At 39.4% G+C, this 16,787-nt stretch overlaps 1 protein-coding gene, 1 long non-coding RNA gene and 1 other non-coding gene across 4 annotated transcripts in view; 1 reads left to right on the forward strand and 2 right to left on the reverse strand.

Annotated features, from left to right (window-relative positions):
• On the forward strand, positions 1-16,782 carry Ogfrl1 (opioid growth factor receptor like 1). Of its 2 annotated transcripts, none has more exons than XM_048353900.1 (7): positions 1-436; positions 6,104-6,190; positions 6,328-6,409; positions 9,661-9,739; positions 9,832-9,898; positions 10,093-10,238; positions 15,478-16,782. In XM_048353900.1, the coding sequence occupies exons 1-7, from the start codon at positions 194-196 to the stop codon at positions 16,115-16,117; spliced, it is 1,344 nt and encodes a 447-aa protein (XP_048209857.1). In that variant the 5' UTR covers positions 1-193; the 3' UTR covers positions 16,118-16,782. The 2 variants fall into 2 exon arrangements, with proteins under 2 accessions (XP_048209857.1, XP_048209858.1); XM_048353901.1 differs by having other exon boundaries at positions 6,331-6,409.
• Positions 3,804-16,787, reverse strand: part of LOC125357172 — an 18,942-nt gene continuing 5,958 nt past the window's right edge. Inside the window, exons 3-4 of the long non-coding RNA XR_007212078.1 lie at positions 15,160-15,169; positions 3,804-3,814 (exon numbers count right to left, since the gene is read on the reverse strand). This is a non-coding gene — a long non-coding RNA (uncharacterized LOC125357172). The remainder of the gene's footprint in view (positions 3,815-15,159; positions 15,170-16,787) is intronic.
• LOC125357835 lies at positions 6,723-6,825 on the reverse strand. The gene has a single exon (XR_007212227.1). It is a non-coding gene; the product is annotated as a U6 spliceosomal RNA (small nuclear RNA).

Genomic DNA, 16,787 nt, shown 5'->3' on the forward strand with positions numbered 1-16,787 from the left:
CGTGCGGCGGCAGTCCCGGGGCGGCGGGCTCCTCCCCGCCACTGTGCCCGGCGGAGGCGCCTGGAGCTGAGTGAGACCCAGCCTGGCGGGCGGGCGGGCGCGGGAGGCGGTCGTCCTGCGCCCCGGCCGCGCGGCCATGCCCGGGCCCTAGCGCCTGCTGAAGCCCCGCAGCCCGCGCCCTGCAGCCTCTTCAATGGGCAACCTGCTGGGCGGGGTCAGCTTCCGCGAGCCCACCACCGTGGAGGACTGTGACTCCACCTGGCAGACGGACTCGGAGCCGGAGTCCGAGCCCGAGGAGCTGGGGCCGGGCGGCGGCAGCAGCGAGGGCCCGGAGCGGGAGCCTGATCCGCCCGCACAGTCTCCGGAGCGAGCCGGCGGGCAGCCCCGCGCCAGTCCCGCGCGCTCCCAGGACGCCGAGGCGGCGGGCGCCGAGCAGGTAGGCAACGCCGCGGGCCTCGGGCGGGTTCGGGGCTGTGCGGAAGGCGGGGTGCTGAGCGGCCGCGGGTCTGCGCTCACCGGCCCGGAGCTGGCCCCCCGGGGGCCTGCGGTGGCCGAGAGCCCCGGGCCGGCCTGGGGCCTGGCGGCGGACACGGAGCGAAGTCCCTCGAGGCCAAATCCCACTCCAATAGGTGTTTGCATTGCCTCTGCAGCGCAGCTGGCGGGTGCGAAGAAGGGTGGGAGGAAGCTGTCTAAAAATAGGGGATTGGAAGGACTCGTCCAAGCGCCTTTTCCTGCTTTAACAAAATATCTGCCCATATTCCGAATCATCCCGTCTTGCCATTGCTATGCAGCCCGAGGTCTTTCCCATAGCGTGTCTCCCTGTCCCAAGTTGCAGAGCCACGAGCCCCCATCCCACCCACGCGAGGCCTCTCACCCGCTCACTCAGCAAAAGTCTTATTTCACCCAGAAGACTTGTTGATTCAAACAGTGCCTAAATCATTTGACCCACACAGTTTGGAAGGGAGGTTAGCGAAGAGATAGATGGCCTCCCTGCCTCTTGGAGGGACTGAAAATAACCAGAAACTTTAAAACGGAAGAAGAGTGCCTAGTATTTCCTATTTGGGCTTTTTCCACAAAGCCTTCTCTATCAGTTATGGGTTGGACGGCAGGGGGAGGGGTGAGAGTTGGGGAAACCCAGAGGAAAGTGCAGTGTGGCCTCAGGTTTTAGGGAAACCACCCACATACTCCAGCGCATGCTCAAGAATCAGAAAGGCCGAAGAGTAAGTTCAGGCTCTAGTTAAGTGTGCGATTAAAATGAACTGTGCAAGGTGAGGGTTTGCTGTTTTTAATTTCCATTTTTGAGAAAGCTAAGGCTATGGAGAAAGAAACCTGCTCAGGTCCTAAAGGGAAAGAAATGAATCTAATGAAATCCTATTGATCTTGAAGTCCCTTGGGAAATCAAATCTGTCTGTCACAGAAGTCACAGCCTGGGACCTCTTGGAATCTTGAGAACTCCTATGGCCTCCTGTCCCCTGATTTGCTGAGCTCTCATTGTTGCACTGCAAAATCCACCACTAAAAAACATTGCATGCTATATTCAGTGTTTCCCCTTACATTCCTCTAATTCACTGGCCTTTGAAGCAAGTTTGTGATTTCAAAAAGCACCAGCTAAGACTCATCCAACTAATGCCAGTCTTATAGCTGTGTGTTTCAATTCGTGTTTCATTCATTCATCATTACTGTTTCAGTTAGTTAATTACGACCTTAGTAAACTGTCTCTCTCCCACTTGTCTTTAATGGCTACTTATTTTAGTATGACCATATAACTTTTAAACAGATCTACTTTTTGATCTTGTGTGTGTACGTGCTCCCTTCCTCACATGCTGGTACTCGGGCTTGAACTCGGGCCCTGGGCACCATCCGTTATCTTTTTTGCTCTGACTGGTGCTCTGTAGCTTGAGCCATAGGTTTTCTTGCAGCTATTTGCTGGTTAATTGGAGTTGGGTCTCATTTTTCTGACCAGGTTGGCTTTGAGCTGTGATACTTAGGCCACAGCCTCTACCTCCAATATAGCTAGAATTTATGGCAACAGAGGCCAGGCTGATTCTGCATTTTGACTATTATCCCCATCAGTTCCCTACTCTTTATAATCTGTTTGCAAGTATTACTGGAGCTACATTTAAAGTATATTCCAGATTTTCTGTGATCCTCATTCCATTGAGTAACAGGCAAGTAATGGTATCATTTACTGACATGAAGATGTATAGAGAGACAGCAGTTCTAGAGATGAAATCCTGTTTGACATCCAGGTAGAATTGTTGAGTACTTGATGATGTCTATAAATAGAGGTGTAATCCAGGACTGGAATTGTCAGCATTTAGGATCCATGTTATTTAATGTTCTGAGACGATAAGAGGTCAGGAGAGGTCATGAATGGAATTAAGCACTGGTTACTCCTCTGTTCAGATGGTGTGAAGAGGAGAAGGAGCCAGAAATGGAGACTTAACAACCAATGAGTCAAGAAGTAAACCAGGAGAGTGTGGTATTCTGAAAGCCAAACTGTAATAACCACGTCTCAGGAAAGGCCCAATGTTGTTGGGAGATCTCTGTTGCCTGAGAGGAATGTTGAGGATTGATTGTTGAGATGGAGGAGATATATCTTCCTAGGAGCCTGGAATGCAGAGGCCAGCATCCTATTGTGCTGGCTCCTGGGAAAAGGTTGGAAGAGGAGAAGGAGAGAGGAAGAGTGAGAAATTCCTTGGTGCTAGTTTGAGCAGAGACAGGGATTTGTAATTGGGGTGGATTTTGGGTCAAGGCAGATGTATACTTAAAGACTGAATTTACCACTGTGTATTTGTTTGCTAAGGGGAGTGGCTCAGAAATAGGGAATTTTGGTGATTCATAAAACAAGAATGGTATTTTAAGGAATAAAATACTTGGTTGAGCAGATGAAGAAGGTCAAGATAAAGTTAAAGGAAAATAATAAAAAGTTGAAGGAGCAGAGACAGGTGGTAGCAGGTTGCTAAATTTGGAGGTTATAACATGCAGTTACTCCCGAGATAACCCCTGAAAACAGGTTGGATGGAAGTCTACATCTCTATTCCATAATAATAAAACTATGATTCCGGTACTTTGCATAAGGCCTCACAAATAGTAACTAGCAGAATTTAGACTCATCATCATCTCTTGAATCTGTCTTGGGCTGTTGATCCTGAGTCATGGAAACCAAGGTTTCTAAATGTCTGTCACTGTTACTGGGACTGGAATTGATTCAGACCAGACTAGTTGGACTCAGAAGCTAGCTAGTTATCGTACTGGCACTGAGCTCTGAATCTTGCTCAGCTTTTCTAAACCTCAGTTACCTTGCTCCTGAGTTGGAAGCACGAATAAGTATGTTGTCTGAATCAAGTAAAACAATATACATGTAAGTGCTTTGTAAATGGGAAAGTGCATTTCTACACAAATGGAGGTTGATGAGTCATATAGTTGTACTCACAATAAATAGATTCAGAGACTTGCTAGGAAGAGCTATTTTGAAACATGTGGCAAGGGCCAGAACTGAAACTTTTGCTTGTTTATGTAACATGACAGAGTAACTAATGTTAAGCATTGGAGGATTTGGTGCTAAGTATCTCTGTACTTGTAGTAAGAATGAGCATCACACCATTGCCAAAATGTGTGAAAATTGCTTCAGAGATGCCAGTTTGTCAACACAGATAAAGGGTAGAAGATGATAAAAGATTCAGGGAAAATTTCTTAATCAATATTAAAGTCTAAACAGTGTAGTCTTAGCATGCTGAACAGTCTTATTGTCCTGCTTGGCACTGGACACAAAGCACTTTATAATGCATGATAAGAGTATATAGAGTTAGAACTTAAAGATAACAAGCCAATCACCAGGGAAAAAGGAAGCCAGATGCCCAGGTAGCTCACATTCAAGATCTAAGGACAGAGTTTCAGAGCCAATCAGGGAAGATAAATCTGCAAAACTCTGATTTCCAATTAACCAGCAAGAAGTGAGAGAGGTGGATGATGTGGTAAAGTGCCAGCCATGAACGGAAAAGCAAAAAAAGGCCCTGCATTCAAGCCCTAATACTGTAGAAAGGTGAGAGAGAGGGAGAGGGAGAGAGAGAGGGGGTGGAGAGAGGAGGATTCAGTGACACAAATCTTCTTTTAATGTGGTGATAAAATGTTTGAAATTTATTCTAAAGATCAAGAATTTAATAGAACGGCTAGCAAAGGAATCGCATAACACCAGTGTTTTGTTATTGCTCTTAAGAAGAATTAATACAACAAAACTGAAGGCATAAACTTTGGGACATTCAACTGTATCCATTCCAATCCTTATTTTTGCCACATAGATGATAATAAATTATTTCAGAAGGAAAAAAAAGAGCATATAGAGTTAGAGAATGCAAATTTGTATCTTAGTCATGAAAAAAATGACATCATGGTGGTGGGAATTTGGTTTAGGATGTAAACAGTGCTAGTCAACTATCACATATAAATTATTTCGATCTGATGTTGATTCCATGTGAGAACTTTTCATTGCTTTATGTGTGTATGTATACATGTATGTACACACATATATATGTATATGTACTTTATTTTAAATTTTTTTATTGTTCTTCTATTTCTTTTTCTTTTTTTCAAATTTTTATTATCAAACTGATGTACAGAGAGGTTACAGTTTCATACGTTAGGCATTGGATACATTTCTTGTACTGTTTCTTACCTTGTCCCTCATACCCCCCTCCCTCCTGTATGTACTTTAAACATGTAAAACTTAAATACATAAGTATACATATACAAATAGATACATACATTTTATGTACATATGTATTTCATTTGTTTTTGTTTTTGTTGCCAGTCCTGGGGTGTGGACTCAGGGCCTAAGCACTGTCCCTGGCTTCTTTTTGCTTAAGGCTAGTACTCAACTCTTGAGCCACAGCACCACTTCTGGCTGTTTTCTATATATGTGGTGCTGAGGAATCGAACTTAGGGCTTCATGTATACAAGGCGAGAACTTTACCACTAGGCCATATTCCCAGCCACATATGTATTTTAAGTTGCTGATTTATGTCACTTTATATCATAATTGAATGGATAGATGAGTATTTTTGCTTTTGTGTACTTGCTATGGTGCTATAAAGGATAGTGTTTAAAAAGTTATTTAGTTTGTTTAGGGGTGTTTTTTGGTCTTGGGACTTGAATTCAGAGCCTAGGCGCTGGTCCTGAGTTTTTTGTGCTCAAGTGTAGAGTTGTACTACTTGAGCCACAGATCTACTTCTGGCTGTGTGTGTGTGTGTGTGTGTGTGTGTGTGTGTGTGTGTGTGTGTGGTTAATTTGAGCTAAAATTCTCATAGACATTCCTGCCCAGGCTGCCTTTGAACCAATATCCTCAGATCTCAGCATCCTGAGTAGCCACTGGGGCCTGGCTATTTAGTTTGTTTTAAAAATCCTTTTCTTTTTCTCCTTCATAAATATTGTTTGAATTCCAAGTGCAGCTAAATGTATCCTTAATCACAGTTACCTTTATAGAATTAATTTGTCATCTAAACAACTTTTAGTATTATATGAAGTATTCTATTTGTGTGTCTGTGTGTGTGCTGCTACTGTGGCTTGAACTTAAGGCCTTGTACTCTTGCTCAGCTTTATTCATTCAAGGCCCTCTGCCATTTGAGCCACACCTCCACTTCTAGCTTTTGTTGATTAATTGGAGATAAGAGGCTCACAGACTTTTCTACCCAGGCTAGCTTTGAACTGAGAGGGATCTCAGCTTCCTGAATAGCTAGGATTGCCAGTGTCAACCACGATGCCCAGCTCTAAAGCATTCTATAGGACCCATGTATAACATCTGATAAACTGTCTTTTGAATTTATTTTATGTTCTATTTATGATGGATATCAAAAGGAATTTGATGAACAGTAAAGTTGATTATTCACTAACATACTCCAAGACCAAAGTTTTTGGTGTAAATAAGAGAAATAGAATGCCAGCATATGTTGCACTGTGATATTGCTGGAAAGACCTTTATAATATTTCCATTGGTTTTGGCAGGTTGATGATATTTGAGGTTTCTTTATCCATGTTCGTTATTTTAGGTTTGTTCTGGAAATTTCTGAGAGAAATTCTGCATGTAAAGTTTCACTTTTTGTTCTAGGCTGGCGATTCCACAGAAGGGACTGCCAAACCAAAGAGAAGTTTTTATGCTGCGAGAGATTTGTATAAATACCGACATCAGTACCCAGTAAGAGTTCAGAATGTTGTTTCCTATAAATTATGAAATATTTTCCTTCTGTTTTGCTAATTTTATGGTACCCAGGAGAAAACCTGATCTTTTTTCAAATAAACATTCTGTATATTACAGATTTTTTTTTTCTTTAGCAGAACTTCAAAGATATCCGCTATCAAAATGACTTGAGCAATCTTCGTTTTTATAAGAATAAAATTCCATTTAAGCCAGATGGTGAGTAATCTGCTATGTTGGTAAAAAGCAAACTTTACATAATATCATTCATGAGTGTTTTTTGTCTCTTCCATGGTTAGTATGGTCATACTGTATTTGTTCATTAGACTGCCATACAGTCAAATGTGTCCCTAGAATGGTAGGCTCTGGAATTGTGGACATGCATGTGAAATTCTTGAGAAATGACTCTTGATTAGTGATAGTTTCCTACCACCTTTATACCACTGCTGTTACCTGAAGAGTAGGAGGGCCAATGTCTGTGTGTGTGTGTGTGTGTGTGTGTGTGTGTGTGCAGAGAAGAAATAATTTTTAAAAAATATATGGACGCTTAACAAACTTGTGTGTCATCCTTGCGCAGGGGCTGTGCTAATCTTCTCTGTATTGGTCCAGTTTTAGTATATGTGTTGTCTAAGCACAAAAGGGAATTTTAAAAAGCATAAAATGTTTGATTATAAAGGATTTAGGAGATGATAGTACTCTAGTATCTCATTTAAAGATGAGCTCATTGGGATTTAAAGCCTAAATGATTGGCTTGCTGGCCTACTCATTGGGATGTAGACTTGGATCTAGGCTCGAAGGTCCACTGTGTTTTACAGTATGCCATACCTAGAAATTATTTAGAACATGAGTGAAAGTGTTATGTGTATTTGGAATTCTTTTTCTGGTTACTTTTAAGAATTAGGGCTTTAGCTGTAATCCTAGCTGAGAGCTGAAGATCTTGGTTTAAAACCAGCACAGATGGAAACTTTTATCTTCAATTAACCAGCAAAAAGCTGGAATTGGAGGTGTGGGTCATGTTTTAGAATGCCAGCCTTGAGCAAAAATACCAAGCAAGAGTACGGAGCCCTGAGTTCAAGACCTAGTACCGGCACAAAAGCAAACAAACAATGAATAACAAAACAACAGGATTTAGCAAGCTGTACTAGTTCCCCTGAGTGTTTCAGGATTGTGGAAAGAGGTCACAGTAGAGTTCTGTTTTTGCCAAATAAACATGTCTCTCTCACGACTCCTCATAAATCTTTTCTAAGGCGCAGTGAGAAGAGGCAATGATTGTAGGAATCTTACCACCAAATCCCATATTTTGTTGTGGCACACTGTCAAAAGGTCAAAGCAGCAAAGCCATTGCTGCTGTTTTCTGCATCAGTTGTCCAGGTGTTTTTTATTTTTCCTCTTCCTCTCAATACAAATAGAGGCAAATTTACAACAGTGTGAGTCATGGAATGAGGGCCCTGTGTGTGTGTGTGTGTGTGTGTGTGTGTGTGTGTGTGTGTGTGTGTGTGTGTGTGTGTGTATAAGAGAGAGAGAGAATAAGAGACAGTACTGGTATTGCACAGGGCCTAGGAACTGTCCCTCAGCTTTTTGGCTCAAGGCCACACTCTGCCACTTGACTTACAGCTCCACTTCCGGCTTCCTTTTGATGGATAATCGGAGATAAGAATTTCCCTTAAGAATTTCTTAAGAATTTCCCTGCCCAGCTGGCTTCGAACCATGGTCTTCAGATCTCAATCTCCTGAGTAGCTAAGGATCTAGGCGTGTGCAACTGTACCGAGCTAGAAATACACATTTTGTTAACCAGGGAAAATATGTTAATTAAACTGCTAGTTTTATTATTATTATTATTATTGGGCTTGAATGTAAGAAAATCTTTTGAAGAAATGTAGCAATAGAGCATTCATCTATTTCTGATTTAAGCTTCATAAAATCTAGCTCAAGGAATGCCTGCATGTATTAAAAATGTGAACTCATTGGGGCTGGGGATATGGCCTAGTGGCAAGAGAGCTTGCCTCGTATACATGAGGCCCTGGGTTCGATTCCCCAGCACCACATATACAGAAAATGGCCAGAAATGGCGCTGTGGCTCAAGTGGCAGAGTGCTAGCCTTGAGCAAAAAGGAAGCCAGGGACAGTGCTCAGGCCCTGAGTCCAAAGCCCAGGACTGGCCAAAAAAAAAAATAAATAAATTAAAAAAAAAATAAATAAATGTGAACTCATGATGCTATTTAATTCTATTTTTTTTAATTTGTAGTAGTTAATTAATTAATTAACTTATTTATTTATTCAGTTAGTGGGTCGTCAGTCAGTCGGTCGTCAGTAAGTCCTGGAGCTTGAATTCAGGACCTGAGTGCTGTCTCTCAGCTTTTTCATTCAAAGCTACTGTTCTACCTTGAGTTGCAGCTCCACTTTCAGCATTTTTTGGTGGCTCATTAGAAATAAGAGTTTTATGGACTTTCCTGCTGAGGCTGACTTCAAACCATGATCCTCAGATCTCAACCTCTCTAGTAGCTAGGATTACAGAAATGAGCCATTGGCTCTTGACAATGAATTTATTTTTGAAGTAATAATTTTAAGTACCAAGTTTAAGCAATACGTTACATTTTTATATTCTTTATTAAATAATATTTTTAAATTTTGTAAGATTGGCAAGAGTCAGATATTTTAGATGAGGTCACATAAAATGTTACTCTAGTGAGTTATATGAATGACACCAGCTCACACCTTTTCTCTGTAGTACATACAATACACACACACTACTTGGAATAATTTCTCTTTGCATGAACAGAGAGGAAATGGAAATAGGAGAACCAGCCATGAGAAAGAGTGTGAGAGCCCTAAGTTCAAATTTCAGTACCATAGTGGCATACACACACTTGTGCGAGCATGCATACACAAAGTTCTATACATGGGCAGATAGTAAATAGTTAAGAATTTTGTGTAACAGTAATTATTGCAACTATCCAACTGCTCTTGTAAAAGGCAGCTACTGACAATGACATAAATGCATGTGAACAGCTGAGTTCCAATAAAACTTTACAAAATAGCTGGCAAGCCATAGTTTGCTCACTTGTGCTTTGAAATACATTGGCCAATAGAATATTCTGTGATTTGACGTGGCCCTTACTATTTTTAAATTAGGTTTTTTGTTGTTGTTTTTTTGCCAATCCTGGGGCTTGGACTCAGGGCCTGAGCGCTGTCCCTGGCTTCTTTTTGCTCAAGGCTAGTATTCTGCCACTTGAGCCACAGCACCACTTCTGGCCATTTTCTATATATGTGGTGCTGGGGAATCGAACCCAGGGCTTCATGTATACAAGGTGTGCACTCTTGCCACTAGGCCATATTCCCAGCCCCATCTTTTAAGAGCATTATTCTTATGCACAATTTTAATTCTTTTTTAAGTTTTGATGTAAAACATGGGATTCAAATGTGAAAATGCTCCTACAATGTTGTTTCATTTTCCGAATATTCTCTTTTTAGGAGTTTACATTGAAGAAGTTCTAAGTAAGTGGAAAGGAGATTATGATAAACTGGAGCGCAACCACACTTACATTCAATGGTCAGTTGTACTCTCTTTCCAAAACCATGCCCTGTTTATTGTGTATGTTTTCTAGACAATGTTAATAGAGAATTTTTTTTTTTAATAAACAGGCTTTTCCCCCTGAGAGAACAAGGCTTGAACTTTTATGCTAAAGAATTAACTACATATGAAATTGAGGTAGTGTAAGCTCATTTTATTTATTGATTTTTATCACTTTTTAATTATCATTAGAAGTTTTCAATGTAACATGTCAGTTTATGAGTACAATGCATCTTGAGTAAGGTGGCTAAATAATATTATCATCACCTTATCCTGGTAACTACTAATCATCTCAGTGAACTTTTTCTGTTTCTGTTTCTTTTCATTCTCAGGAATTCAAAAAAACAAAAGAAGCAATTCGAAGATTCCTTTTGGCTTACAAAATGATGCTAGAATTTTTTGGCATAAAACTGATTGATAAAACTGGAAATGTTGCTCGGGCTGCTAACTGGCAGGAAAGATTTCAGCATTTGAATGAGTAAGTCCAGCCCCTTAGGATGTCATCTTCCTGTGGGCAGAGTTCTCTATGGAAAGTAGATACAGCTAGCTGTTGGACCCAGGGGTTTGGGTTTAAAAGCTAGTCTGAAATGCACTTTAACCCCTCTTCTACATCCTAAAACCAAACAAAACAATAACTGAGAAGAAGGCAATTCTAGGTAAAAAAAATCCAATATTCAACTTCAAAGCTGTTTCTTTCTCAAATTGTTTGTCACAGCAACATATGGCCTCTGTCTGTGTATTAGCCATGTTTCTCAGAATTTATGGTGATTGCCTCTTTATAGTTTTTCCTCTCCCCTTGACCAGGCTATATGCTTCTTGGGGTACAAGCTGCTTCTAACATTTTCAAGTGTTTTATCTTCTAGATGGAACCCATAAACTAAATCCCTGGTGTGTAAAAATTATTCCATAAAAGTGAGACATGCCCATACTAAAATAGAGGGAAAATTTTTACTATTTCCATTGAGGCAAAAAGCAAAAACCCATTTTTGACTAATAAATCCTAAAATGTGTGAAGAAAAAAACCAGCTTATTTGGATTTTTTACATAATTTTTATTGGTATTGTAAAAGTGATATACAAAAGGGGTTTTGTTCCATAAGTCAGGTAAGGAGTACATCTCTTTTTGGACAGTGTCACCTCTTTCTCTCTCCCTGTTTTTCCCTTCTATTCCTACCCACAAATGTATAGCATTTCAACATAGTGTCTAGTGAGTACCACTGCTGCATTTGTTCACCCACTGTCCCTCCATTTCTGTACCCCCTTCATTCCCCCAGGTAGATAAATGAACAAATAAGACCACAAATAGGAAAAAAAATCTTGTTTCCATTTTCTGGAATTCTTTTTCTAGAAATATTATTTTATATGATTAGATCCATTATTTAGATTCTTAAAGCTATATTTTACTTGGATATTTATAACTTTCATTAGTACTTGTAACTGAAGTTTAGTTTTTAAAATATTTTCTTTATATGTGAACTGGCTTTTTTATTATTCCTTTTTAATTATAGGGTGACTTATGAGTACTGGACTATAAAACCAACAGTTTTGAAGCACTTTTTAAAGTACATTATAATTAGCTGAACTGGGCAAGTACTAAGAGAAAATAATTTAAAGCTAACATAAACATTTTCTCTTTGGCCAAAAACTATCAGTGGTGGCATCAGCTGCTTGAGTCCCTGATATTTTTCCAGAATTTTCACCTTATTTTGGTATAAAAATGAATGTTGAGCTTTCTCTTAAACAATGTTACTAAAGTGGTAACTTGTTCTATAAAACATTGAAGAAATGTGCATTAAAGCTTTGCAATCCTAACTGGAAGATTCATTAATTTATAATTCATGTTAAGTATCTGTACTTCTACCTAAGCATTATATCACAGTTCCAAAGCTCTGGTCAAGAATGTCCAGGCAGTGGTGACTCTTGACTGCCATCCTAGCTATTCAGTCGGCTGAGATCTAAGGATTGTGGTTGGAAGCCCTCCCAGGCAGGAAAGTCTGTGAGATTCTTACTCCCCCTGCCCCTCCCCCGCCCCGCCTTAACCACCAAAAGTTTAGAGGAAGAGATGTGACACAAGTGGTAGAATGCCAGTCTTGAGCAGAAAAAGCTAAGGGACAATACCTAGGCTCTGAGTTCAAGCCCCAGTACACACGCATACGCATGCGCACAGACACACACACACACACACACACACACACACGTTGTATGTGTAAGCAAGAACTCTGTTCATATGAAGGACGGTTAGAGTAAACTTTAGGAAAAGCCATAATAGCACCTCTATCAGTTTAGACTTCCTCCTCAATGTGTTCCTTTTGGTTGGAATAGCAATCTTGTTTAGGCATTTTTGTTGAATGAATAAATCATGAACAAAATATGGTTTTCAGCTTAAATTCTCCTTGGGGTTTAATTGTCAGAACCTCTGATTTTTTAGCTAGAAACAGCCTTTTCTGAAGGTTTTAACTGAGTTACTGGCTGGAGGGTAGCAACCAACAACAGCCCCCTTCCTCTGCCCATCCCTCCCCAGCTGCTCTTGCTTCCTCCAGCCCATGTCTTCCATTCCCTTTCTAGCTCTGGATGAACTATGTTAGAGTCTGCCAGGAAACATCTTTTCTCCTCTGTTCTCCTCTATTTTAGTTGCCATTTTTTTTTAATTAACCAGATGTTAACAAATTATGTAGGATGATATGAACCTGTATAGTCTATTTCCTTTTTCAGTTGAATTCTTTTCTGATTAACTCTTAAATGTCATAGCATAGGCATGCTTTAATCTGTATCTTGAGTTTTTTAATGTAAGCATGTTTTTGCCAGCTTAAATGAAGTGAAATAACATTAGGGGAATAAGAGACCATGCTAAAAGTAGTGAAATATTTTCAGACATAAACGTAAAAATGTAGAGAGCAACAAGTAAGATGGAGATCCAGTTTTATTTGTTAGTTTGGATTACTTATCAACTATAGCTCAAGACTGGGCCATATTGGGAGTCCCTTGTAGCTTTTGTTTTCTGCCTTCTGTCTTCTGGTTCTTGTTTTAAGTGTAGTCTATCCTCATCTCTAGTCTCCTGACAGTATCAACACTATTTATTTCCTTTGTCACTGTCTAGAATCCCAGCTTCTCTCTTTAACCCAAGCATTCATTTTGGACTGGTTGTATGAAACTGAGCTGGCTACAAATACAGTATTTGCTCATCATATAAGGATTTTTTCCTCAAACATCCTTCTGCCTTCCCACACTTCTTTCTCATATTTATAGATGTTAAGAATTTTGTCACTGTTTTGAATATACTAACTCCTATAAAGTTAAGAGCTAAGTCAATATTGCTAATAGTGGTACATGATTATATAACTTTCCCCAAGTTATATTGTCTTAAAACTCTAGTAAAAATAGAGATTTTTATAAAACTAAAACTCACCAGTGCTGCGTTTTACCTTTGGGTTCTCAGAATGTTAAACTTTAAGATCATATTTTTTTTTTGGCAAACCACCAGAAAGATGAAAGTGATTAAAATAAAAAATATGTTGGACTTGTCTTTCTCAGTATTTGGCTAGTCCAAATCCATAAGACTTTTATTTTGTGAAAGCTAGTTCACCAAAGTACAAAACTAGGGGATAGCTTTTTATAGCTCAAAGAACTTGCCACTAACTTTACCTTCCTTCCCAGATCATTTGATACTTATCTGTAAGTACTTGGTGAGCACTTTTAGAAGCTAGGGAAGGTATGTGCACAATTTTTGCAAAGAAATCGGTGTATGAGATATAAGCACAGGTTTAGGAAGTGAAAATGTGGTACTGATTAGCCAGGCGCCAGTGGCTCAGGTCTATAATCCTAGCTACTCAGGAGGCTGAGATTTGAGGATAGATGTTCAAAGCCAGTCAAGGCAAGAAAGTCATTGAGACCCTTATTTTCCATTAACCAGCAAAAAGGGGAAAGTTGAGCTGTGGCTCAAGTAGTAGACTGACAGCTTTTAGTTAAAATACTAAGGAATAGTGTCCTGGTCCTGAGTTCAAGCTCTAGCACCAGACAGAGTGTATGCCCACGCACATGTGCACATGCACACACTCACCATTGTGCCATTTGTGGATGTATGATACTACTGGAAAGTAAATCCTTGAGCTGTTGACAAACACATGATATATATATATATATATATGTATCTATATGTTTATCTGGTTTATCTGGGCATGCATAATAAGATAAGAAGTAAATTGAGTTGCTACAGAATTGATTTGGAAAGTAATTTCCTAAGTTTTGAAATAAAAGGGAAATACATTAATATAATCTGGAGAAAAGGTGTCTATGGAACCAAGGCCATAAGAAATATGATTGATTTCATCTTGATAGGATAATAAAAGATAACAATGGCCAGGGTGGGAGAAAATTAGGTTATTAAGTTGGAACTATTACAAACATGGTAGTTTTCAATACTAAATCCCTAGATGATTATAATAATCATAGCAGTTTTACATACCATCTATTTTTTCATGCATATGTATCACTCACTTCAATTTTTTAACAGTCCAGTAAATTGTTATCCATTGCTTTCATTTTATGGATGATACTGGAACTTCAGTAGATATTATAATTCCACATAGCTTCTCAAAGCTAGAGCTCACTCTCTAGTGTGGGACTGACTGCTAGGGTCACACTCACCTGTTAAGTAAGCCAGTTGTGCATCCTTTGTCAGAATTATTCTAGTCAGGTACAGTGGTTTCCTCTGTAAATTAGCTTTTATTTTTCTTCCATGGTACTAGGGATTTTACTCAGGGCCTCCTGCTTGCTTGGCTGGCATTCTACCACCTGAGCCACACCACCATCTGGCTTTTTCCTGGTTATTTTGGAGATAGAGTTTAGCAAACTTTTCTACCCAGGATAGCTTCAAACTGTGATCCTCAAGATCTCAGCTTTCTGAGTATCTAAGATTATAAGCATGCCCAGCTTAAACCAGCTTTTGTAGTACCTTTTCCTACAGAGTACATCAGCAGTTAGCCAATGTGTTTATGTTCAGCCCTGGTTACCTCTGATGGGCACCATACACTGATAGGGTTGCACATGGACAAGTTCCGCCAGCGAACACGTGGGGATCTGTGCACAAGATACCTAGGTGGATGCCTGAAGTAGATGTCCCAGAATACTACACATACAGTTATTCTTTTACCTATATGTCCATAATTTACCAATTATTAATATATGATGCTTATATATAATAATAGATAATGTATAATAATTTACAAATTAAGCATGGGAAAAGATTCACAACAGAAACTACTCATAAAATAGAACAAGATAACAATATAGTGTAATAAAAGTTATGTTAATGTTGCTTCACTGACTCTTCCTAGAAGTCCTATTGTTTTATAACTGCCCCTGTGATTATTTGAGAAGGTACACTGCAGATATCCTCAATACATTTAGTAAACTAGCCATAATTCAACATCCATGGTGATATATTTATAAATATTTCTAATGTGACAAATGAAAAAGTGGGAATTTATTGTTCATATTTGACTTTCAAGTAGGTTGGCATTACATTGATGTGTAAGGGTTTAGAATTTATTACATTCTGACATTCTTAATGGTATCTGATATGACTTTTTAAAAAGACATTATGAAGTATATTTCCTTGTCTTGCACTTCTATTATGTAAGACTTTTTTCTTTTTTTAGTAGTTTGCTTTTCCTCTACTGATTTCCTTCTCCTCATTTTATTTAAACTTCTCTTTTCCAGGTCCCAGCATAACTATTTAAGAATCACCCGTATTCTTAAAAGCCTTGGTGAGCTTGGATATGAAAGTTTTAAATCTCCTCTTGTAAAATTTATTCTTCGTGAGGCTCTCGTGGAAAATACAATTCCCAATATTAAACAGAGTGCTCTGGAGTATTTTGTTTATACAATTAGAGACAGAAGAGAAAGAAGAAAGCTCCTACGGTTTGCCCAGAAACATTACATGCCTTCAGAGAATTTTATCTGGGGACCACCTAGAAAAGAACAATCAGAGGGAAGCAAAGCCCAGAAAATGCCTCCTCCTGCAGCCTCTAGTCAAAACAGTCAAAGTTCTATGCACAAGAAATCCAAGGATTCCAAAAGTTCCTCCACAGCTGTTAATTTAAATAGCAAGACAGTGGAAGAAAAAAAAGAGCCTGGGCAAGAAACAGACAGGCCCAACACTGAATCCAGCAATGAAACTACCAGGTCAGGACACACAGACAAGGACAGTAATGCTGAAAATTCACATTCGCAGCCTGAACAACTAGCTACCAATTCTACAGAAAAAAAGGAGAGTTCATTTCCTTCAGGAAAAGATGAAGAAGGTGAAAGTCATAGTCAAGACTCTGAAAATCCTGCAGATACCAGTAGCCAGGACTAGGTACCTAGGACTAGTACAGTGAATTATCAGAAAACCATGGGCCAGTTTAAGTTAAGGGGAGGGAGAAATCACTATCTAAAATTTATTCTAAAGAACAGAAAGAAAATCATGTCTCAAATATTAACCTTCTATTTGTGATTTTGTCATATTTGTGTTTTTTTAATCTTTGATGACAGTGGATTAGATATTTAGCAAGCAGTTTTAAGACCAGATCCAATAAATGAATGTATTCTCTAATGGATTTAAGGATTTAAGTTTTCAAGTTTTAAACTATTTCCAGTGTTTAGAAATACTCATGTACTGTCTGATACATCCAATATACTCTTGAGAGACTCCAGTCTACTCTCTGAAGAAAATCAAGAGGATCATTTCATTTTATGTAGTCATGCTGTCGTTTGATATTGAGATTAGTTTTGAAGCTGGAAGAGACAGTTTAGTCACCCCAGATGTGTTCAGAAAGTAATTTGGATCCTGTAATTCCAACACCTCAGTGGGCTGACTTCTGGCTTCTGATAAGTCAAGTGGATGTCTTTGGGAGGTCTGGCCTCACTGGCATCTGTCAGCCCTGCTGTCTCCACTCTCCTTTTCCTGAGCTCTCTTCAGCCACCATCTTTGTTGGTTTCTGTCTGCATTTCTAGTACAGACTTATAGGATCTAGTGGGATCTCCTG

Source organism: Perognathus longimembris, chromosome 9 (genome assembly GCF_023159225.1).
Source record: "Perognathus longimembris pacificus isolate PPM17 chromosome 9, ASM2315922v1, whole genome shotgun sequence".
NCBI classification, from domain to species: domain Eukaryota; kingdom Metazoa; phylum Chordata; class Mammalia; order Rodentia; family Heteromyidae; genus Perognathus; species Perognathus longimembris.